Raw genomic sequence first — 25,626 nt, 5'->3', positions numbered from 1 at the left:
GGACTTTAGAGTTTGGAGATACGGCACAGAAACAGCCTCTTCGGCCCATTGATTCCGTGCTGACCAGCGATCACCCCATACACTAGCACCATCCTACAAACTAGGGACAATTTATAATTTTACCAAAGAAAATTAACCCACAAACCTGTACGTCTTTGGAGTATGGAAGGAGAAATCCCGCTATGGTCATAGGGAGAATGCACAATCTCCGTACAGACAGCACCCATGGTCAGGATCAAACCTGGGTCCCTAGTGCTTTGAGGCAGCAACTCTACTGCTGTGCCACTAGAATGAAAGGATTGGTGTAATTTTTGTCCCAGGACCACTGATCCTGTTAACAATTGGAAGGCAAGATAATGCTTCCTTGCTGGAGGCATAAGAGACATACAAACATAGAAAATAGGCGCAGGAGTAGGCCATTTGGCTCACCATGGCTGATCATCCAAAATCAGTATCCCGATCCTGCTTTCTCCCCATATCCCTTGATTCCGTTAGCCCAAAGAGCTATATCTAATTGTCTTGAAAACATCCAGTGAATTGGCCTCCACTGTGGCAGAGAATTCCAGATTCACAACTCTCTGGGTGAAAATGTTTTTCCCCATCTCAGCCCTCAATCTTAGCTTCTTGACAGATTTAGCTCTTCAATTTACTCCATTCCCCTCTCTTGCCAAAGGCACCAATTAGTTAGCTCGGTTTGTTTCCTCAGGTGCAAATTATTCTTTGATGTTCAGGTGAGCAGTCATCACTCACACATTCACTTTGTCTTTTGTGCAATAACAGAAGATTCTATCTGGCATTATTGGAGGATAATCGGAAGTAAGAGCACTAACTGTGTCTGGAGAAGGGTCTCGACCCGAAACGTCACCCATTCCTTTTCCCCAGAGATGCATTTTGTGTCTTTCTTCAGTGTAAACCAGCATCTGCAGTTCCTTCCCACACATATACTAACATCCTTTACTAACCTCACTAATTAAAAGGCACCAATGTCAATTGTAACGCTTCAGCTGCGAACTCGGTGGAGATTGGCATAAGGGGAAAGATTAGTGAGAGCTAATAACTAGTAAATAGGGATGTGGATTGTGCTAATGTGGTGACAGGGAACCACAGACAAAGCCTAAAAGTAGAGACATGGAATGCAGCAGTGACGACACCCAAGTTTCCAGAACTTCATTGATGATGTTATAGCGGGCACCCATCGTTGTAACAGAAAATTGGATCTACTGTCAACTAAGTTAGACTTGTGGATAATCATTTTATTCTGTAATCAAGACCTAGTTTGTTCCCTAATTAAGTCTTTCTGTAACCTCCCTTCTGTAATCAAGACCTAGTTTTACTGTTGAGCAGCAAGTGCTTACAATTCAATCTCTACTGTATCCTTTCTAATAATTTTAATTTACCATTTTCGATGTCTACTGAAATGAGCTTAGTTGAGTCACGCCTGATTTCTGAGCATGGGTCTGTGTCTGTGCCTGGGCTTGTGTGGGATCTTGGTACAGGATCTTGGATGGCCAGATGACTGGTTGATGCTTTTACTGCCGGGACTGATCTGTGAATGTGAAACAAAAGCAATTTAGCAACAGTTTAAAATGTAAAATGAAGATATTAGTTCAGTCTAGTTTAGAGATACAGCGCGGAAACAGGCCCTTCGACCAATCGAGTCCATGCCGACCATCGATCATCTTTTTAGTTTAGTTTAGTTTAGACATACAACATAGTAACAGGCCCTTCGGCCCACCAAGTCTGCACCGACCTGCGATCCCCATACACTGGCACTATCCTACACACTAGGGGCAATTTACAGAGGCTAATTAACTTACAAACCCACACGTCTTTGGGATGTGGGAGCACCCAGAGTAAACCCACGTGGTCTGAGGGAGAACATGCAAACTCCACACAGTCAGCACTCGAGGTCAGGATCGAATGTGGCAAATTATCGTTGGCTGTGAAACAATTAAAAATGAGGACAATTTTGGTATCCCACCAATATAACTCAAGTTGGTAACAGTGCAGATGTGATATATGGCAGATTAGCAAGCAATTTGCTTCAGGAATAAACCTTTGTTTGTTAAATAAAGGCTAGAGGGTGACATGAGTATGATCTGGTTGGTAAATGTAACATATGTCCCATCTTCTGCAATATAAATGGTGAAAGTATAAGTTCAGATCATTGGAATATGAGGTGCTGTTCCTCCAGTTTGCGCGTGGTCTTACTCTAGCAATGGAGGAGGTCCAGGACAGAAAAATCAGTGTGGGAATGGGAAGGGAAGATGGTTAACAACCATTATATCTGTCTCATAGATCTGTCTCATCCTCACATACGTCTTAACTTCTGTGTTTCCAGCATTCCCTTGGACTCCACACAGGGACCTTGTCAGGGGCGGGCGGCATGGTGGCGCAGTGGTAGAGTTGCTGCCTTACAGCGCCAGAGACCCGGCTCCCATCCTGACTACTGGTGCTGTATGAGTTTGTACGTTCCTCCTGTGACCACTCTGGGATCTCTGGTTTCCTCCCACAGGTTTGTAGGTTAATTGACTTGGTAAAATTGTGAATTGTCCCTAATGTGTGTAGGATAGTGTTAGTGTGTAGGGATCGCTGGTCGGAGTGGACTCGGTGGACCAAAGGGCCTGTTTCCACACCCTATCTCTAAAGTAAAACAGTTTCACTGGTAGCACCAGCCCGTCTTCCCCACCTGAGATCCAGGTTGCTTTTAATCAGCCAGGTTTAGGGTATAAACATCTGAATTTCAATTAAATTCTTCTCCCTTGGAAATTCCGAGCTTTCAGAACTTTCAGGCTCTTCCCCGCTTCCCTATAAATGATGGGCCCCACTTAGTCAAATTCAATGCTTTAACTTGCCAAGTGGCACAGTGGTACATTGGTAGAGTTGCAGCCTCACAGCGCCAGAGACCCGGGTTCGATCCTGACTATGGGTGCTGTCTGTACGGAGTTTGTACTCCCCATGACCTGCGTGGGTATTCTCCGGGCTCCCTGGTCTCTCCCACACTCCAAAGCTGTACAGGGTTTGTAGGTTAATTGGCTTGGTATACTTGTAAATTGTCCCTCGTGTGTGTGTAGGACAGTGTTAGTGTGTAGGGATCGCAGATCGGTGCAGACTCGATGGGCCGAAGGACCTGTTTCCGCGCTGTATCTCTAAACTAAACTAAACTAAGTTTTGTTTAGTTTAGTTTATTTAATTGTACCTGTTCCGAGGTACAGTTAAAAGCTTTTTGCTGCATGCTATCCAGTCAGTGGAAAGACTCTACATGATTACAATCAAGCCGTCCACAGTGTACAGATATGAGATAAAGGGAATAATGTTAAGTGCAAGATAGCAATCTGGGAATGAAATAACTGAAGAGGAGAAAGCAATGAGTTATAGAAGTTAGGTCAGTGGGTTGTACGTGAAATATCTGAGATGGGTACCTCAGGGCTCGATGACCTTGGCTTAGAAACATTACACAGATATAAACGGACAAGGATGAAGTGGAAAGAAATCTTTTGATTTCTCACATTGTGGGAAAAAATAACGGAACGTCAATCGACAAAATGAATACGCTGTTAAATTTCTTGAGCTAAACAATTGAACAGTAGTCCGAAGCAGTCCAGATCAATGTGCGCACACTGCTCTGTCTGATCATAGTTCACAGACTACACCCTTGGGAGAAACAAGGGAGACATTCTTGCACAAAAGATAAGCACAGTGCAGGATCAATGGGAAAGCAGGAAGGGCGTGTAAACCAGGTGAAACAATCCCTGCATGCACACCATTGGGAAGGTCGATTGCATCTTAATAAATCATCACAAACTCTCTGACAGTAGATATAATGTATTAAAAGGGGCAGGTGGCCATGGGAATGGTATCGTTCAAATCAAATGGTATCAAGTTCGCCGCAGATAGACACAAAATGCTGGAGTAACTCAGCGGGTCAAGCAACATCTCTGGAGAGAAGGAAAAGGCGATGTTGCAGGTCGAGACCGTTCTTTAGTTCTTGTGTCTCAACCTGAAACGTCACCTATTCCTTTCAGTTTTTAGTTTAGTTTAGAGATTCAGATTAGTTTAGGCCCTTCAGCTCACCAAGTCCGCACCGACCAGTGTTCCCACACACTAACACTGTCCTACACACACTAGGGACAATTTACATTAATACAAAGCCAATTAACCTACAATCCTGTTCGTCTTTGGAGCGTGGGAGGAAACTGAAGATCTCGGAGAAAGCCCACGCAGGTCACGAGGAGAATGTACAAACTCCGTACAGACAGCACCCGTGGTCAGGATCGAACCCGGGGCACTGGCGCTGAAAGACAGCAACTCGATCGCCGTGCCATCGTGCCACCTGTTCTTTTCTCCAGAGATGCTGCCTGACCCGCTGAGTTACTCTAGCATTTTGTGTTTATCTTCAGTATCAGGTTCACTATAGAACGGGGACAGGGGAAGGGATGAAGGGAAAGCACAAGCTCATGATTTGGAAGAGGAGGAGGGACGAAGATGAAATTTGGGATGTGTAGGAAGGAACAGCAGATGCTGGTTTAAACGGACGATAGACACAAAATGCTGGTAACACTCAGCGGGACAGGTGGCATCTCTGGAGAGAAGGAGTGGGTGACGTTTCAGGTCGAGACCCTTCTTCAGACTGATGAGTCTGATGAGAATTGGGATGTATGATCATGGAGGGGAAGTTGCAAAATCCCAATGTGGGGTTTAGTTTTGGGCGGTCAGAGGATGAATAATAATTGGAATGGACATAAAGAACGACAGGGCCAGTTTCCACATTGTATCTCTAAACTCATCTTGTACCCTAATCCATGTATTTAAGTACTTATATCTATTAACGATAAGGAAAGGAAGAAATCCATGGAAAAGTGTTGAGACAAGGCAGAGAGGAGCGAATCGCAGACGTAGAAGGAAGTCTTTCAGATGAAGAGAGTACTGTCCCAGAATCTGGACGTATGCGTTTACACACTTTGGCCAAAAGGTATAGAAGTGTGAAAATGCATACCTCCAAATTCAGGGACAGTTACTTCCCAGCAGTTGTCAGGTAACTGAATCATTCGACCACAAGCATTGAACAGTCCTGAACTACTATCTGCCTCATTGGTGACCCTCAGACTATCTTTGATCGGACTTTACTGGCTTTACCTTGCGCTAATCATTATAATGTGTAAACGTTAGTACCCTGGAAATGGCTCGATTGCAATCATGTATTGTCTTTCCGCTGACTGGTTAGCACGCGACAAAAGCTTTTCCCTGTACCTCAGTACACGTGACAATAAATTAAACTGAACTTTGTGGTTAGGTACTCAGTCTCAGAAGTGGGATGGTGTCTGCATGGAATTAATGCAATATGTTGACCACATGTGTATCAGAGATTGAACTAATACATACCCAGTCCTATGTAGAACTGAATCCACTAATGTTGCATTTCGTGTAGGTTTCTGAAACTAAAAAAATACCAAGTTAAAGACATCACTGATTCTTGACATGCTTTGTTCCTTTAAAGAGCATTTTTCAATATAATATTTTAAATTAACTTAAGCTCTGCAAGTATATGTAGGAAATGGAGGGAAATTGATTATATGGAGGCAGATAAGAGATGGCTTTTTGTTTGGCCCAGGAACGAAGAAGATTGTAAAAAGTGGAGACCGCTACCCAGTCCATCACGGGTACTGACCTCCCCACCAAACGGAAGGATCTACACAAGTCCCTGCCTCAAAAAGGCAGCCAATGTCATCAGAGACCCACACCAGTCTGTCTAAGCTCTCATTTCACGCCTGTTATCGGGAAGAAGGTAAAGGACGCTGAAAACTGTAACGTCCAAACTAGACAGACTTGGGGGGATTATTTTTTACTTTGCACAACTATTGCTTATTTATTTGTCTGTTTATGTGTGTGTGTGTGTGTGTGTGCATGTGTAAATATATGTGTGTGTGTATATACACACATATACACACACATAGAAATATGTAATACACACACACATAAATATATATATACACACATATACATACACATACACAAACTCATAAATATATATATACACACATATACATACACACACACACATATATTATTATTTAATACACACACACATAAATATATATATATATATATATATATATATATATATATATATATATATATATATATATATATATATACACACACACACATACACACACACATACACACACACATATACACACACATATACACCGATGAGCCAAAACATTATGACCACTGACAGGTAAAGTGAATAACATTGATTATCTTGTTGCAATGGCACCTGTCAAGGGGTGGGATATATTAGGCAACAAGTGAACAGTCAGTTCTTGAAGTTGATGTGTTGGATGCAGGAGAAAGGGGCAGGAGTAAAGACCTGAGCGACTTTGACAAGGGTCAAATTGTTATGGCCAGACGATTGGGTCAGAGCATCTCTGAAACGGCAAGGTTTGTGGGGTGCTCCCGGTCAGCAGCGGTGAGTCCCTACCGACAGTGGTCCGAGGAGGGACAAACCACAAACCGGCAACAAGGTGTTAGGTGCCCAAGGCTCATCGATGCGTGAGGGCAACGAAGGCACATTAGGCAGGTGGTCATAATGTCTTGGCTCATCAGTGTATATGTAATACACACACACACACACATAAATATATACACATATACGCACACACATACACACATATACATATCACACACACACACATACATATCACACACATATACATATATAAAAAAACTTTTGTTTATATGGGTTTTACTGAGTACTATGTTTACATATCTGTCGTGCTGCTGCAAGTAAGAACATAATTGTTCAGTTTTGGACATATGACAATAAAACCCCTCTTGACTTGACTCGACTCATATCTGGTACAGTCATTGTGGCCGAGGGGGTCTGTTCCAGTGCTGCACTGTTCTATGTTCTATGTTCTAACAATGAAAGGTTTGGATCAGGTCCTGTCCCTGAAAATACCGGCATCAGCCTTTACCAAAAACATTGCCTGCCGAACGGGTAGGATCTGATTTAGCAAATCCCATCGATATTGCTCCTCAGTTTTGGCCAGTCTGAGAGAAGAAGAGATTAAGTCATCCTTGAATATTTTTCTCCGTTCCTGTGGAGCATGACTCACTTCAGCTCATCACTGGAAAGTGTGTCTATTTGGATATACGTGTTAGATTGAGTTGGTGCCAGGGTTTGCTATAATCTTCCCAGGTTTGAATCATCTGCTCCTACCGAGTCTCTGAGTTTAAACCTAAGGAACAGGCAAGGCAATGGAGAGCTGCCAGTGTCTATGGAACTATATTCCAGCGTGATTCTTTTCCGTCTGGAGGCAGTGCAGGAAAACTGACATTAGTACAGCTAATTAGTGAGTTTATAATACCGTAAGATGGCAGCCTCGCCAACATTCTGTCTCATCCTTTCCTTCTTTTGCTGTGTTTAGTCTGTTGTTAAATGTATGTTTTAGTGTATCTTTAATTTTGTATTACGTGGGGGGGGGGGAATCTTTTTTATCTCTTTCCTCGACGGAGATGTGACTTTTTTTTTCGTATTGTATCTCCATCCGCGCTGCGGCCTACCATTGTGGAGCTGGCGGCCTCTTGCTGCCGATCGACTTCGGGAGCTCCAACCGAGGGTGCCTGCACACTTAACATCGTGGAGCTCGTAGAGGTTAATGACCGACTTCGGGAGCTCCAACCATGGGTGCCTGCACACTTAACATTGTGGAGCTCGCGGTGCCTTGGTTAAGGACCGACTTCGGGAGCTCCAACTGCAGGAGCTTCGACCGCCCCGATCACCGGAGCTTCGATTGCCCCGACTGCGGATGGTTCGACTGCCCCGACCGCGGGAGAAAAGGAGGAAAGACCAAGTGCACTGTGGTGGATGTATATGTTAATTTTTCATGTAGTTGTGTGTCTTACTGCTTTTTGGTATGACTGTATGGCAAATCAAATTCCTTGTATGTTCTTACATACTTGGCTAATAAATTATTTGTATTGGTACCTTGTATCTTAACCTAACAGCAGGGTGGCGCAGCAGTAGAGTTGCTGCCTTACAGCGCTAGAGACCCAGGTTCAATCCTGACCACGGGTACTGTCTGTCCTGAGTTTGTACATTCTCCCTATATTTCTCCGGATGCTTCAAGGATGTGCAGGTTTGTAGGTTAATTGACTTCGGTAAAATTGTAAATTGTCCCTAGTGTGTGTAGGATAGTGTGCAGGGATTACTGGTCTGTGCGGACTCGGTAGGCCAAAGAGCCTGTTTCCGCGCTGAATCTCTAAACTAAACTAAACTAATTTTGTTGATCACAACGCTGATTTATCATATTTGGTATTATGTTGATGGAAATGGAGACTGATGACTCTGAAGAAGGGTCTCGACCCGAAACGTCACCCATTCCTTCTCTCCAGAGACGCTGCCTGTCCCGCTGAGTTACTCCAGCATTTTGTGTCTACCTTCAGAACAACAGCAAACCCTGACATAAGCTCTGTACGCCTGAAAACAGCAAAAGGCAAAATGCTTTGTGTAAATATATTGACTTTGCTTGTAAACACAGACGGGGCGGGGAGACAGTGTGCACCAAGCACTGGGAACCGGGTCCTGGGTACATTTTTGCATATTAGGAGTGGCAAGTCTCCAAAGGCAGGCAAGCACTAGGTCCTGCTAAAGTAACTGCAGGAGAAGAGACAATGCTGAAAGAGTGGTAAATCCACATTCCTATTTCAAGATCTATTACCACTGGTTTTAACAGGTGGGACAGCACAGTGGCTCAGCAGTAGGAATTGCTGCCTTGCAGCGCTTACAGTGCCGGTGACCCGGGTTTGATCCCGACTACGGGAGCTTGTCTGCACGTTCACCCCGTGACTTGTTGAAAGACTGGAGTGACTAGGCTTGTATACACTGGAATCTAGAAGGATGAGAGGGGATCTTATCGAAACGTATAAGATTATTAAGGGGTTGGACACGTTAGAGGTAGGAAACATGTTCCCAATTTTGCGGGAGTCCAGAACAAGGGGCCACAGTTTAAGAATAAGGGGTAGGCCATTTAGAACGGAGATGAGGAAAAATCTTTTCTGTCAGAGAGTTGTGAATCTGTGGAATTCTCTGTCTCAGAAGGCAGTGGAGGCCAATTCTCTGAATGCATTCAAGAGAGAGCTAGATAGAGCTCTTAAGGATAGCGGAGTCAGGGGGTATGGGAAGAAGGCAGGAACGGGATACTGATTGAGAATGATCAGCCATGATCACATTGAATGGCGGTGCTGGCACGAAGGGCCGAATGGCTTCCTCCTGCACCTATTGTCTATTGTCTGCGAGGGTTTTCTCCGAGATCTTCGGTTTCCTCCCACACTCCAAAGACGTACAGGTTTGTATGTTAATTGGCCTGGTATAAATGTAAAAATTGTCCCGAGTGTAGGACAGGGTTAATGTGCGGGGATCGCTGGCTGGTGTGCACTCCATGGCACTCTCTGTATCTCTAAACTAACCTCAACTAATTTTGTTGATCACAATGTTGATTTAGCATATTTGGTATTATAAGTTGATGGAAATGGAGATTGATGAGTCTGAAGAAGGATCTCGACCCGAAACGTCACCCATTCCTAGAAGGGCCTTTTCCCGGGCTCTATCTCTAAACTAAACTAAACTAATTCACCACCATGGCAGCAGAGTTTAATCATTTGTTTTGTCTGAAGAAGTCTCTTATCTAAACCTAAGGAACCTGCAAGGCAATGGACAGCTGCCAGTATCTATGGAGATATTGCTTCATCTCCTTCTGGAGTCAATGCAGGAAAACTGCCATTAGTACAGGCAATGCGTGAGTTTGTAATACAATCCAGCATTTAACCTAATATCCTAGTATTGTGATGCAACATGAAAACGGGCCCTTCGCCCACCGTCTCCATTTTCTCCAGAGATACTGCCTGACCCACTGAGTTATTCCAGCAGTGTGACTACCTCACCAACACACCTTTATAGTGTGGAACTTTGATATATGTACAAGAGTGGTGGGAATTCGTATCTTCTATATAGGCACCTGCACACGTGACTCTGGAGAGCTCAGATCTAGTTTGTTAAACTAACAAACTAGATTTCCCTAAATAGCCCGAGCAGTTTCTAATGCTAAACTGTCCATTTTCTCCAGAGATGCTGCCTGACCCGCTGAGTTACTCCAGCATTTAGTGTCTATCTTCAAGAGACAAGAGTGTTTTAATGTCATATGTCCCAAAACGGAACAATGAAATTCTTACTTGCAGCAGCACAACAATCAGATGGCGGTGAATGTGTGGAAATCTTTGCCACAGAAGGCTGTGGAGGCCAAGTCAATTATATTTTTAAGGCAGAGATCGATTCTTGATTAGTACGGGTGTCAGCGATTATGGGGAGAGGACAGGGGAATGGGGTTAGGAGGGAGAGATGATTGAGTGGCAGAGTAGACTTGATGGGCCGAGTGGCCTAATTCTGCTCCTATGAACTTATGAACATGAATAGACATGTAAACATAAACAAGCATCTGCAGTTCCTTTTTATAACAAGTATTTTTGTGTGGACTCATTTACTCTTCCGCTCAGAGGTACCACAAGGCACCAGAAGATGGTGTCTTCTGCATTCGAAGTTCAGATACAAGCTTTTAAGAGTTTGGCAAGGACTCAGCATGCTTATGCAATGGAATGTTTCTGTGGTATATTTTGAGATCTATTAACACCGGCTTCACCCAGGTAGAATTGACCACCATAGTTGCAAAGCTTAATAAATTGTTTTGATACATTTTTTTAAATGATGCATTAATAAGTGACAAGTATTTTTACATTATCTCACTAGACTAAACTAAACTAAACCTAAAACTAAAATAAACTAAAGTAAACCAAACTTCTTGAGGTTCTCAAGGGAGTTTTTCTGGATCAGTTTTATTCCGTGTAGCTTCTGCTTCACAGCAGGTGAGTGCTTAGGCACACTAATGTTGGAACACTTACTTGGCAACTGTGATGTGAAACAGATGACCATCTATCCTCAAAAGCACACACATTCCCTGCTTCAGCGTGACCGCTGGAGGTATCGATGTTTCCCTTGTGAAGTGCCCAGTCATTCCTGAGGAAAGATATTCAAATACAATTATTGGTAATGACTTGGTTTGCATTTTTTTTTCAACTCCGAAATGTACTTTGCACGATTGTAATTTAGATACACTAGGACAGACAGCATCTTAGTGAGCTCAGTGTGACTTGGTAGAATCATAGAGCAGTATAGCATTGAAACAGGCCCTTCGGCCCAACCTGTCCATGTTTGAATATTGGGCTAGTCCCATTTGCCTGCATTTAGTCCACAGTCCTCTTAACCCTTCCTCAGTTTTGGGTTGTTATCATGTGTACTAAGGTAAAATGAAAAACTTTTGCATGCTATCCAAACAGATGAGATAATACTATATGTAAATACAGTCAAGCCAAACTCAAGTACAATAGAGAGAGAGCAAAGGGGAAGATACAGAGTGCGGGATATAGTTCTGAGCATTGTAGTGTATGTGTTCTGTGGACAAAGTCCAATGTCCACAATGGGGTAGAGGTGAATCGGACATGACCCCAGTTTATGGAACGGCTATACAGAAACACATTAGCAGAGAGGAAGAAGCTATTCCTCCAATCTATATATCTGTCCAAATGTCTTTTAAAAGTCATAATTATATCTGCTTCTACTGGGTTTTTTTTAATTTCCAGAAGTAAACTTTATTCAGAATAAAATATATACAAAACAAGAACAGAGCAAAAACCCTTCTGACATTCTCAGTGTTTATCCATTCATTATTGTCATATTCAGTAGTGTTTGCAACTATCTTTAAACAAGCACCCTTGCCACTCTTGTGGCCCCCAAGGGTGACATCCCTTCCCTTGTCTGAGGGGTATCCCCATCGAACTCTGTCCCTCAATGTCCAGCAGTGGAAGGAACTTAGACTGTGGTCCTTCTGGAGCAGAGTTGTCTAACTCTATTCTGTCTAAGAGAAGACACAAAGTGCTGGAGTAACTCAGTGGGTCAGGCAGCATCTCAGGAGAACGTGGATGGGTGACTTTTCAGGTTGGGACCCTTGGTCATACTGAGACCCTCGGACTACTTGTGATCGGACTTTGCTGGCTTTACCTTGCACTAAACGTTATTCCCTTATCACTTATCACTATAAATGGCTCGATTGTAATCTTTCCGCTGAATGGTTAACATACAACAAAAGCTTTCCACTGTACCTTGGTACACGTGACAATAAAATAAACTCAACTCAGTCTGAAGAAGGCTCCCAACCTGAAACATCACCTATCCAGAGATGTTGCCTGTCCAGCTGAGTTCCTCCATCCAGCACTTTGTGACTTCTTTTGTAAACCAGCATCGGTAGTTCCTTGTTCCTGCTGTGTCTACCTCAACTATTATAGAAAACCCCACTAAAGCCTCTATGCATTTGCAATGGTTTGTTTCTGGTGATTTGAAATGACGAAATGTCAGCTTATCCAAACATAAACTATTCTGCTGCCATGTTCAGCAGTGCAGGAAAGGTCACGATCTTCCCCACCCATGACCGTTTACTCTTTCAAAAGCTGGCCAAGCCAGTTCTGTGCAGAACACAGCGGACACAGCAGTCAAAATTATGTTCTGCATCTGAACTCCCATCTGCAGAATGACACAGTCTCCTGTAACTAGAGGTTTGCTGCCACATCAAACTGTCAAAGGGGAAAGGAGTCACAGAAACACAGAACATAGAAAAAGAGGTGCAGGAGTAGGCCATTCGGCCCTTCGAGTCAGCACCGCCATTCAATATGATCATGGCTGATCATCTAAGATCAGTATCCCGTTCCTGCTTTCCCCCATATCCCTTGTCATCCTGCTCTTGGTGTTCCTATTCATAGGTGTTCCTATTCATACATTTATATAAGAATCCAGAAGAGAAAACTTAAGACTGAGATTAACTAACATTGTTTCTTAGATGGACACAAAGTGCTGGAGTAACTCAGCGGGTCAGGCAGCTTCTCGGGAGAATAAGGATGGGTGACGTTTCGGGTTGGGACCCTTCTTCAGACTCAAAGAGAGGTGACATTTCAGGTCGGGACCCTTCTCAAAGAGTCTGAAGAAAGGTCCCGACCCAAAAACGTCACCCATACCTTTTCTTCCAGAGATGCTGCCTGACCCACTAAGGTACCCCAGCACTTTGTGTCTACCTCACTAACACACCCTTATAGTGGAGAACTTTGATTATATGTACAAGAGTGATGGTAATTCGTATCTCTTCTATAGGGACTTGCACACCTGATTCTGGAGAGCTCGGATCTAGTCAATTAAACTAACGGACTAGATTTTCCCAAATAGCCCAAGCAATTTCCAACGCCGAAACTCTCTTGTCCAATTAACGATTCAATGCAAGGATGTATGAAACTTACTCTTCTGGATTGGCTGTAGTCGAAACATGTGTCAGCGAACTAGCCAATATTTCCATAGACATTGTATACTGACAGTGGCTAGAAGGGGCGTAGTTTTGGCAATTCCAACCAGTACTAACAAGAGAGTTGGCTGATAAGGGATTGGAACCATTTTGGTCTCTTTGGGCATCTGAAGATTTAGGCTGTAGACACAGTGATTGAGTGTTTTGCTTTTCGTAATCAGAGTTGCATTGTGGGTCTGACAGAAATGGCTGTTTGAGTGCACACTTGTCCTTGGTTGTTGAATTGTAGGGCAATGGTTCTGTTAACCTTGATGTAAGAACTGCAGCAGAGCTGGGAAAGGACTGGTTAGTTACGTTAGGTTCCCGCTTGGCATCCGTATAAGAAGGCCATCCATCATCATCTACAAAACAGAAAAAGTAATTGAATAAACTGACTCGGCATTTTGTAAAATCTCCAAATATTTCATCATCCCATAGTCAAAAATGGAAAATGCAAACAATTATCAAATAAATTATTTCTCAGAACAAAAAACACTGCTTACCCCACCCCCCCCTTCCCCTTCCCACCCTAGTGCCACACCTAGTGACACTACTTATTTCTCCCTTCAACCAAGGTGGCAAGGTGGTGCAGCGGTAGAGTTGCTGCCTTACAGCACCAGAGACCCAGGTTCGATCCTGACTACGTCCCGTGACCTGCCTGGGTTTTCTCCGGGGTCTCCTGTTTCCTCCCACACTCCAAAGACGTGCAGGTTTGTAGGTTAATTGGTTTGGTATAAAAGTAAATTGTCCCTGGTGTGTAGGATAGTGCTAGTACATGGGGTGATTGCTTGTCGGTGTGGACTTGGTGAGCCGAAGAGCCTGTTTCTGCGCTGTATTTCTCAAGTCTAAAATTGAACCAAAGCATAAAACTGACTGCGAAATGCGATCAGCACGTTGTGTGCAGGGCATGACTATGACATCAGTGTGAGTATCGTGGCCAAACACAGAGACCACAGACATGCAGCAGTGACACCCACTGCCCAACACTACACATCTGGCACCACTGATGCAAATAAACTAAGACATCTCAAGGGAACACTGATCATAATGGAAGGGCCGCATAGTGGCGCAGCTGGTAGAGCTGCTGCCTCACAGCGCCAGAGATGCGGGTTCGATCCTGAACTCAGGTGCTGTCTGTGTGGAGTTAACCTGCTTGCTGATCTGCCATATATTACATCTGCACTGTTATCAACTTGAATTATATTGTTGGGAAACCAAAATTGTCCTCAATTTTAATTGTTTCACAGCCAATGATAATTTGCAATATTTGAACTAAGGCTGAGTTTAAAGTCAACTATTATTCGTGGAGAATTAATATGTGTATGCCAAAGGCGCGGCGGTAGAGTTGCTGCCTTACAGCGAATGCAGCGCCGGAGACTCAGGTTCGATCCCGAATACGGGCGCTGTCTGTACGGAGTTTGTACGTTCTCCCCGTGACCTGCGTGGGTTTTCTCCGAGATCTTCGGTTTCCTCCCACACTCCAAAGACGTACAGGTATGTAGGTTAATTGGCTTGGCAAAATGTAAAAATTGTCCCTAGGGTGTAGGATAGTGTTAATGTGCGGGGATCGCTGGGCGGCGCGGACCCGGTTGGCCGAAGGGCCTGTTTCCGCGCTGTATCTCTAAATCTAAAAATCAATTTAGGGGCGGCACAGTGGTGTAGCTGGTAGAGCTGCTGCCTCACAGCGCCAGAGATCTGGGTTCAATCCTGACCTCAGGTGCTGTCTGTGTGGAGTTTGCATGTTCTCACTGTGACCACGTGGGTCTCCTCCAGGTCGTCCGATTTCCCCACACATCCCAAAGACGTGCGGATTGAATTATCAACCACTAGATGGCATGGCTTTAAGGTGAGACGGGCAAAGTTTAAAGGAGATGTGCGGGGTACGTTTGTTCAAATAGAAGATGGTGAGTACCTGTTCAGGTGAGTACCTGGATCGTGCTGCCAGGGGTGGTGGTGGAGGCAGACACAAGAGTGGTATTTAAGAGACTTTCATAAAGGCACATGCATGTGCAGAGAATGCAGGAATATGGATTATGTGCAAGCAGAAAATAATTCATAAATTCATGTTATAGGGGCAGAATTAGGCCATTCAGCCCATCAAGCCCACTCTGCCATTCAATCATGGCTGATCTATCTTTCCCTCTCAACCACATTCTCCTGCCTTCTCCCCGTAACCCCTGACACCCGCACTAATCAAGAATCAGTTGGTCTTGGTATTTTGTTCAGCGCAGACATGATGGGCTGAAGGGCCTGTTCCTGTGCTGTATTGTTCTGTGCTCTAACGTGGCCGGTCAACAGAGTATGTGGCGAAATCTTTGTGAGCAATAAGCTCACGTCTTGTCCTCCAGAACGTTTTTAGAATTATTCTGATGGAAAGCAACTGAAAATTACTTTTTTACATACAGGGTTAATTAGGAAATAACTGAACCGAGACAGGGCTTCGGTAGATGGATAAGCTCAGGTGAATTCACGGGCACAATCTCAGTAACAAACAGGGGAACTGTAGGACGGCACGGTGGCGCAGCAATAGAGCTATTGCCTTACAGTTCCAGAAACCCGGGTTCGATCTTGACTATGGGTTCTTTCTATAGGGAGTTTGTACGTTCTCCCTGTGACCTGCATGGGTTTTCTCCAAGATTGGTCTCTTCCCACACTCCAAAGACGTACAGGTTTGTAAGTTAATTGGCTTGGTATCAATGTAAATTGTCCCTCGTGTGTGTAGGATAGTGCTAGTGTGCGGGGATCGATGGTTGGTGCGGACTGAGTGGGCCGAAGGGCCTGTTTTCACGCTGTCTCTCTAAACTAAACTCTAAACCAGGAGCGTTTTTGATTAAAGCTTTTAGCCTTTACTCAAATGCTGATGGCTAAAGAGAACCAGCGAGCTGGGAAATGCTCCAGATGGTCTTTTTTTGGCAAGTCAATCTCTGAGCACGAGGTCTTCAATCAACACCTGGTTGTTCCAGACATCATGAATGAATTATGAATAGACTTGGTGAGTTGGTAATACTGAAAGGCTCCATGTCTTTCTTGCAGCATTGGATATGCAGCACTTAACAATTGCATCTATCAAAACAAGCACAAGATGAAAACTGTGTAGGAAGGAACTGCAGATGCTGGTTTAAACTGAAGATAGGCACAAAAAAACTGGAGTAACTCAACGGGTCAGACAGCATCTCTGGAGAAAAGGAATATTTGATGTTTCGGGTTGAGACCCTTCTTCAGACTGAGAGTCAGGGGAAAGAGAAACGAGAGATATAGACCATCATATAGAGAGATATAGAACAAATGAATGAAAGATATGTAAAAAAGTAACGATGATAAAGGAGACAGGCCATTGTTTGCTGTGGTCTAGGTGAAAACGAGTTACAATGAGGCTCGACAAGATGACTTTGAAGCTAAGGTGGGGGGAGGGCCAGAGAGCGAGGGTTGCAAGGGTCACTAGAAGTTCAATGAAAACTGTCCCTTTTTACCCCAACTATTAATTTACTGATCAAGTGGAAAACTGCAGCTATCTTTCTTGTGGTCACAATTTTGAAACAACACAGTGAAGCTCTTTCCTTGTCACATACATAGTTTCTGGCTTTGCATAGCTTTGCTAAGATGTAATTGGAGCCACCAGACAGGGAAAATAACGCACAGGAACTGTGTTTATGAGGGCATGAACTGAAGAATGGATCTATTACAAATGGCCAGCCTGTGTTCAGAGATAGCAGGAATGGAGATTTAGGAGTCCACATACAGAAGCAATTAAAATTCAGTTCAAATGCCTCACAGCGCCAGAGACCCAAGTTCGATCCTGACCTCGGCTGCTGCCAGTGTGGAATTTGCACGTTCTCCCTGAGACTGCATGGGTTTACTCCGGGTGGTCCCACATCCTAAAGACGTGCGGGTTCGTCGGTCAATTGGCCTCTGCAAATTGCCCCGAGTGTGTAGGGAGTGGTTGAGAAAATGGGATAGCATAGAACTAGTGTGAACGGGTGAGCAATGGTCGGCATGGACTTGGTGGGCTGAAGGGCCTGTTGCAACTCTGAACTAAAGTGTCAGGTACAGAGAATAATACAAAGGCGAACTGAACACAAGCCTTTTAGTTTGAAGATAGAAAAATATCACTCTACACATGGTCTTGATTACATTTCACCTGGAGTCCTGTGCAATATACTTTTGGAAGGACATCTTATGATCTTAAAAAAACAGCATGGACAATTTACAAACTTGGATGCTATTTGATGGAAATTGAAAGGTTAAGGTTGTAAGAAGTACATTTCAAGGAGAATCTTTCAGGTGTATAGTTCGAGTGGACAATGTTTAGTATTTCAATGTAGTCTTTTCAGGAATGACGATGTAGGAACTGAAGATGCAGGAATTTGAACAAATTAAGAGCACCATGCTCCTTTCCCCTCCATTCACGCATTTCCCATCCCCAAATCCCGCATTTCACCTTTATCTCCCCTCTCTCTCCGCCCCCCTGTCCCTTTTCACCAATATTCCTCCCTCTGGATATTACTCCTCTCCTTAACCTAACACCCTCTTATCTTCTTTGTCACTTACTCCATCGATCTGCCAATCCAACCTCACTCACAAGTATCCACCTATCACTTGCCAGGCTTTGTCCCACCCCCATCTCTCTTCATTGGTTTTCTACCCCCTACGACAATCAGTCTGAAGAAGGGTCCCAACCCGAAACGTCATCTGTCCATTCCTTCTGCAGATGCTGCCCGACCTGCTGAAGTGCTACAGCACTTTGTGGGATTTAGGAGTGAAGTAAGGAATCAGTTCTATAAGCAATGGGTGGAAGAAATCCTAAACGTGCTTCTGCAAATGGCAATTGAAGGTAAGTATGTTGCTACTTTTAAATGTAAGGGGGGAGAAGACACAAAGATAAACCTGGGTGCAAATCAATCAAATGGCAGAAAGGTTCTTCGATCAGAGTATTGAGTATAGATGTTGGGAGGTCATGTTTAGTTTAGTTTAAAGATACAGTACGGAAACAGGCCCTTCAGCCCACCGAATCCACGCCGACCAGTGATCCCTGCACACTAACACTATCCTACACACACTAGGGACAATTTACTATTTATACCAAGCCAATTAACCTACAAACCAGTACGTCTTTGGAGTGTAGGAGAAAACCGAAGATCTCGGAGAAAACCCACGCAGGTCACGGGGAGAACGTACAAACTCCTTACAGACAGCACCTGTAGTCAGGATGGAACCCGGGCCTGTGGCGTTGTGAGGCAACAATTCTACCGCTGCGCCACTATGCCAGAGGGCATAGACTGTTCAGCTCCAGTTGGTACTCAGACGAGCTGTAGACGATTTTAGCGAGTGATGTTTAGTTTCTGAAGGATTACTTTTTGAAATGAGTTCAGTAACGGAAAGCATGACTGCACATTCCAACTGGGCACAAAAACAACATTTTGCTCTTTTATATAATTTTTCAGCTGCTTTAATACATTCAGTATTGTAGGCCTATGTTAATACTCCTATTAAATTTTAAAGCTTTTTTCAATTTTTAAAATGTTCCAATAAAATAGAAAACAACTATTATCCAGAAAGAGTGATTTATTCAATAAGATGCGTGGGAGGACAGGTGTTCAGTGAAAGGTTATAAACATCCCTTTATTACCATACAAACTGTTCCATTTTATGCACGAGATCTTTCCCAAAGCTACCAAATCAGGAATTTATAATGGAGGCACAAGGAACTGCACTTGCTGTTTACACAGAGTGCTGGAGTAGTTCAGCAGGTCAGGCAGCATCTCTGGATAACCTGAATAGGGGTGACGTTTCATGTCAGGACCTTTATTTTGTTTAGTTTTAGTTTAGTTTAGAGATACTGCGCAGAAACAGGCCCTTCGGCCCGCCGGGTCCGCGCCGAACAGCGATCCCCGCACATTAACACAACCCTACACACACTAGGGACAATTTACATTTATACCAAGTCAATGAACATACAAATCTGTACGTATTTGGAGTGTGAGAGGAAACCGAAGATCGTGGAGAAAACCCATGCGGGCACGAGGAAAACGTACAAACTCCGTACAGATAACACCGGTAGTCAGGATCGAACCGGGGTCTCTGGCGCTGAAAGCGCTGTGAGGCAGCAACTCCAAAGCCACCACACGGCCCTAGATATGGATTATAGATTACTTTTATACTAAATATAAGGAGAGTAAAATGCTATTTACCTGCCTTTGGTATGCTGTGATCATCTTTAATCATTGATGTGTACCAGGTCTTTGGCATAACGTCAGATGGAACCTGAAATGAATTGCGAACATATATCAGTGTCTATCTAACACATTTTTTTCACGTAACAAACGATATATTGTAGTGGGTCTGGAACAGTCCCTCCCCCAGCCCTCTCCAACCCGTGTTTATTGCTACCTGTTCATAAGTTCATAAATTCATAAGTGATAGAAGCAGAATTAGGCCATTCAGCCCATCAAGTCTACTCCGCCATTCGATCATGGCTGATCTATCTTTCCCTCCTAACCCCATTCTCCTGCTTTCTCCCCATAAACCCTGACACCCGTACCAATCAAGAATCTATCTCTGCCGTAAAAATATCCAGTGACTTCGCCTCCACAGCCTTCAGTGGCAGTGGCAGCTAATGGCATGTTGGCCTTTATGACAAGAGGAGTTAAGTATAGGAGCAAAGAGGTCCTTCTGCTATTGTACAGGGCCCTAGTGAGACCGCACCTGGAGTACTGTGTGCAATTTTGGTCTCCAAATTTGAGGAAGGATATTCTTGCTATTGAGGGTGTGCAGCGTAGGTTCACTAGGTTAATTCCCGGATTGGCGGGACTGTCGTATGTTGAAAGACTGGAGCGACTAGGCTTGTATACACTGGAATTTAGAAGGATGAGAGGGGATCTTATTGAAACATATAAGATTATGAAGGGATTGGACATGTTAGAGGCAGGAAACATGTTCCCAATGTTGGGGGAGTCCAGAACAAGGGGCCACAGTTTAAGAATAAGGGGTAGGCCATTTAGAATGGGGATGAGGAAAAACGTTTTCAGTCAGAGAGTTGTAAATCTGTGGAATTCTCTGCCTCAGAAGGCAGTGGAGGCCAATTCTCTGGATGCTTTCAAGAGAGAGCTAGATAGAGCTCTTAAAAATAGCGGAGTCAAGGGATATGGGGAAAAGGCAGGAACGGGGTACTGATTGTGAATGATCAGCCATGATCACATTGAATGGCGGTGCTGGCTCGAAGGGCCGAATGACCTACTCCTGCACCTATTGTCTATTGTCTATTGAATCACCACCCTCTGACTAAAGAAATTCCTCCTCATCTCCTTCCTAAAGGAACGTCCTTTAATTCTGAGGCTGTGACCTCTGGTCCTAGACGCTCCCACTGGTGGAAACATCCTCTCCACATCCACTCTATCCAAGCCGAGGTATAGAGAAAAGCTTTTAGTGCGTGCTAACCAGTCTGCGGAAAGACTACACACGATTACAATCGAGCCATTCACAGTGTAACGATACACAATAATAAAAATAATAATAATAATGCATTTTATTTATATAGCGCTTTTCATATACTCAAAGACGCTTTACAGAGATTTAGAGAACATAGGGAAATGAATAAATAGATAAATAAGTAAATAAGTAAACGAACAGAGAAAGGAGACAGAAGGTGAGGTGACCTTCAGTGGTTGAAGGCAGTACTGAACAGGTGAAACTTCAGCGATGTTTTGAATGTGGTGAGTGTGGAGGAGTCTCTAACGGTTTGGGGTAGTGAGTTCCATAGGGTGGGAGCAGCGATGGAGAAAGCCCTGTCCCCCCAGGATCTGAGTTTGGTACGGATGTGGGGGGATAGGAGATTGGCAGCAGCAGAGCGGAGGGTGCAGGTGGGAGTGTGCCTGTGGAGGAGGTCGGTCAGGTAGGATGGGGCCAGGTTATGGAGGGCTTTGTAGGTTATGAGGAGGATTTTGTACTGGATTTGTATTGTATTGTACAATAGAGAGAATAAGGTGAATATCTTCATCTCCAACAAGTGGGAACCCATGGATTTTGTCACCAAGACAGAAGGCAGGAGAATGGGGTTGAGAGAGAAAGATAGATCATCCATGATTGAACGGCGGAGTAGTCTTGATGGGTCAAATGGCCTTATTCTGCTCCTAGAACATATGACCATCCATTCACCTGTATCTCCTACTGATCACCTTTGTGCAAGGCTATGTCCAACCCAAGCTCTTCACCCAATGTCGTCTCTCATCTCTTCAATCTCCTCCCAACGTCCTCTTTACTTTAGATTTTATTTTACTTTAAAGATACAGCGTGGAAACAGGCCCTTCACCCCACGAGTCCATGGCGACCAGCGATCACCCCATACACAAGCACTATTCTACACACTAGGGACAATTTACACATTTCTCCAAAGCCAATTAACCTACAAACCAGTACGTCTTTGGAGTGTGCAAGGAAACCGGAACACCCAGAGAAAACCTACGCAGTCACAGGGAGAACGTACAAACTCTCTTCAGACAGCACCCGTAGTCAGGATGGAACAATCATCTTATGTCTTTATCATCTCCCATCGTGCAGTTTTCTCTCCGCATCTCTGCTGAGCTATTTGGCAGTTTGCAAAGGAAGGACTCAGCGTACTGTTGGTGTGGCCAAGTCTGCAACGTTGATCCCACCAGATGCGTGTGCAAAGCACACAAAACCCTTGAAGCTTCATTAAAAATGGTACGAGTGAAAATACACATTGAAGAACTTGATACTCTTGCAGATAGACCCAAAAGGCTGGAGTAACTCAGCGGGTCAGGCACCATCTCTGGAGAAAGAGTAAGACGTGACGTTTCAGGTCGCGACCCTCCTTCAGACTGGGAGTCAGGGGAAAGGGAAACGAGAGATATAGGAGGTAAATAGAACAAATGAATGAAAGATGTGCAAAAAGCAACAATGATCAAGGAAAAGTAGAGCCCACAATGGTCCATTGTTGCCTGTGTGATAGGTGATAACGAGTTATACAGACAGTGAAACTCAACAGGGCGACAATGAAATTTGCCATGTACTATATTCCCTTCCTTGACCATGGTCTTAGACTGGATCAGTCTGACGATAATCCTGCCATCCTATTTAATGCAGAATCAAACTTCAGCATTGTGAATATTATTCTGTGTAGGCAGGAACTGCAGATGCTGGTTCTCATTGAAGATAGACACAAAAAGCTGGAGTAACTCAGCGGGTCAGGCAGCGTCTCTGGAGAAAAGGAATAGGTGACGTTTCGGGTCGAGACCCTTCTTCGGACTGAAAGATAGAGGTGGGGAGGGGCAAGGAGAGAAACTGGAGGCAAGAAAAGGCCAGAACAAATCATGTGCTGGTAACAGATGACCTCAGGAAGGGTGGAGTCCACAATGGCCCATTGTCAGCTGAGGAAGATATGCTAACGAGAGGGATACAGGTATGCGAACAGCGGAACTAGTTGGACTGCATGTGTGCGCTATGCAATAAGCATTTCACTGTGCATTGCACACGTGACAATAAAGTGCCTTGTGCATCAGTCACTGAAAGTAAACGTGCAGGTATGGCAGGCAGTGAAGAAAGGTAATGGCATGTTGGCCTTCGTAACGAGAGGAGTTGGGTTTCGGAGCAAGGAGGTCCTTCTGCAGTTGTACAGGGCCCTGGTGAGACCACACCTGGAGTATTGTGTGCAGTTTTGGTCTCCTAATTTGAGGAAGGACATTCTTGCCATTAAGGGAATGCAGCGTAGGTTCACCAGCGCAGGACTGTCATATGATGAAAGAATGGAGCGACTGGGTTTGTATTCACTGGAATTTAGAAGGATGAGAAGGGATCTTATAGAAACTTGTAAAATTATTAAGGGATTGGACACGCTAGATGCAGAAAACATGTTCCCGATGTTGGGGGAGTCCAAAACCAGGGGCCACAGTTTAAGAATAAGGGGTACGCCATTTAGAACTGAGATGAGGAAAAACGTTTTCACCCAGAGAGTTGTGAATCTGTGGAATTCTCTGCCTTAGAAGGCAGTGGAGGTCAATTCACTGGATGCATTAAAAAGATAGAGGTCTTAGGGCTAGCGGAATCAAGGGCTATGGGGAGAAGGCAGGAACGGGGTACTGATTGTGGATGATCAGCCATGATCACATTGAATTGCAGTGCTGGCTCGAAGGGCCGAACGGCATGCTCCTGCTCCTGTTGTCTATGTATCTATAAACCATTGAAGACGACCAGGGTGGGGGACGGGGGTCGAGGGAATAGAAGGGTTACTTGAAATTATAGAAACCAACGTTCATACCATTGGGTTGTAAGCTGCCCATGCAATTCTCAATGATATCAAAATCTTCGTGGGGAGATCACTAAACAGTTTTTCATCTTTTAGACAATCACAAAATAGAAACATAGAAACATAGAAAATAGGTGCAGGAGTAGGCCATTCGGCCCTTCGAGCCTGCACCGCCATTCAATATGATCATGGCTGATCATCCAGCTCAGTAACCTGTACCTGCCTTCTCTCCATACCCTCTGATCCCTTTAGCCACAAGGGCCACATCTAACTCCCTCTTAAATATAGCCAATGAACTGGCCTCAACTACCTTCTGTGGCAGAGAATTCCACAGACTCACCACTCTCTGTGTGAAGAAATGTTTTCTCATCTCGGTCCTAAAAGACTTCCCCCTTATCCTTAAGCTGTGACCCTGGTTCTGGACTTCCCCAACATCGGGAACAATCTTCCCGCATCTAGCCTCTCCAACCCCTTAAGAATTTTATATGTTTCAATAAGATCCCCCCTCAGTCTTCTAAATTCCAGCGAGTAAACTTAAACTTGCCAAAAATATGCCTTGCTGAATCAAAGAATGCTACTGCACAGATAGAGGCCTTGACTTACCCTTGACTTAATGCTGGGCCTTTCAATGAGGCCTCTCTGCCCATTTCACTGACCTGCTGGAAACTTTCTTGAGTCTAAAGGAACTGCCGATGCTGGTTTATGTCGAAGATGGACACAAAGTGCTGGTGCAACTCGGCGGGTCAGGCTGCATCTCTGGAGAGAAAGGATGGGTGATGTTTCGGGTTGGGACCCTTCTTCAGACTCAAGACATTCTTCAGGGTTCCGACCTGAAACATCACCCGCCCTTTTTCTCCAGAGATGCTGCCAGACCCGTTGAGTTACTCCACCACTTAGTGTCTATCTTCGGAAACTTTCCTGACATTTGTGTCACCAACTCAGCAGTTAAACTATGAATGGGTGTTTGTATATCTTCAATCTGTGGGAATATTATGTTATTTCTGCATGTTATATTAATGTAATCTGAACTTTGCTTTTATTATGGCCCATAGTACGTAGTCTGTAGATCTTCTCCACTGAGCTAAATGCCATGCTTTTAAAAGAAAAAGAGGCTTAAATAAATGTGCATTCATCGATGAAACATATCTGCAGAAAACTACATGGAGTTCATTCCAACCAAACCAACCATATTAACTGTAAGAAACTTTGATAAAGAAAAAATGATTCCCAAGTGGTCTGACTACTGGTGCTATAAAAATCCAATGATTTAATACGACAGTGTTTGATTTCAATCATATCACATTGATCTCGACGCGGCCTACAGCAGTGGAGGACACCACGCTACGCTTGGCCAGGCCGACCCTGCAATGCCGCCAGGCCAAGAGACCTTCATGGTCAGAACAAGATCCCTGCACTTACAACAACTGGGACTTGGAAATGGCGCCAAACTCTGTACACTGTCTCAGTGTACTGCTGCTGTACACAGTGTACTAATGCGATATGTATCTGAGATGTTTATCTAATACTAGACCAAGTGGACCCGTTGGGCCCAAACCTCTCCTGCATTGGTGCAGCACCCTGTCCTCCCCACCTCCCCTCTCTCCTCAATCCCCCCTCCCTTCTCCCTTCTCCCCCACTCCCCCCTTCCCCCTTCTCCCCTCCCTCCCTCCCTCCCCTCCTTTTAAACGTAAAAATGTGAATAACTTTAAAAATATAACACCAATTTCAATAAAACTACTTGCATTATCACTAAAGTGACAATGGTGATTAAGGTGGGCCTAAAATTGTCGTGCTATCGGGTACTGTTTTGGCTGAAGTTCAGTCACAAACAAGATTACAAACGAGAGTTTTAGTATATAGATGTATCCAAGTCTTCGATTTAAACCAGCATCTGCAGCTCCTTCTTACACGGGCATCTAAGTGTTTATG

At 44.3% G+C, this 25,626-nt stretch overlaps 1 protein-coding gene across 5 annotated transcripts in view; it reads right to left on the bottom strand.

Annotated features, from left to right (window-relative positions):
• The window catches only part of LOC144599806 (uncharacterized), a 75,349-nt gene that overhangs the window by 29,254 nt on the left and 20,469 nt on the right, over positions 1–25,626 (bottom strand). For 3 of the 5 annotated variants that reach the window (XM_078411047.1, XM_078411050.1, XM_078411049.1), the window contains 5 exons: positions 19,628–19,700; positions 13,399–13,801; positions 10,960–11,074; positions 5,383–5,438; positions 1,398–1,546 (listed from right to left, as the gene is read on the bottom strand). In XM_078411047.1, coding sequence (XP_078267173.1) covers positions 1,398–1,546; positions 5,383–5,438; positions 10,960–11,074; positions 13,399–13,801; positions 19,628–19,700 — 796 coding nt within the window. The remainder of the gene's footprint in view (positions 1–1,397; positions 1,547–5,382; positions 5,439–10,959; positions 11,075–13,398; positions 13,802–19,627; positions 19,701–25,626) is intronic. The other 2 variants (XM_078411051.1, XM_078411052.1) reach the window with 2 other exon arrangements.

This window comes from Rhinoraja longicauda, chromosome 14 (genome assembly GCF_053455715.1).
Source record: "Rhinoraja longicauda isolate Sanriku21f chromosome 14, sRhiLon1.1, whole genome shotgun sequence".
In the NCBI taxonomy this organism is placed as follows: Eukaryota; Metazoa; Chordata; class Chondrichthyes; order Rajiformes; family Arhynchobatidae; genus Rhinoraja; species Rhinoraja longicauda.
This window is presented reverse-complemented; position numbering and strand designations above follow the sequence as displayed.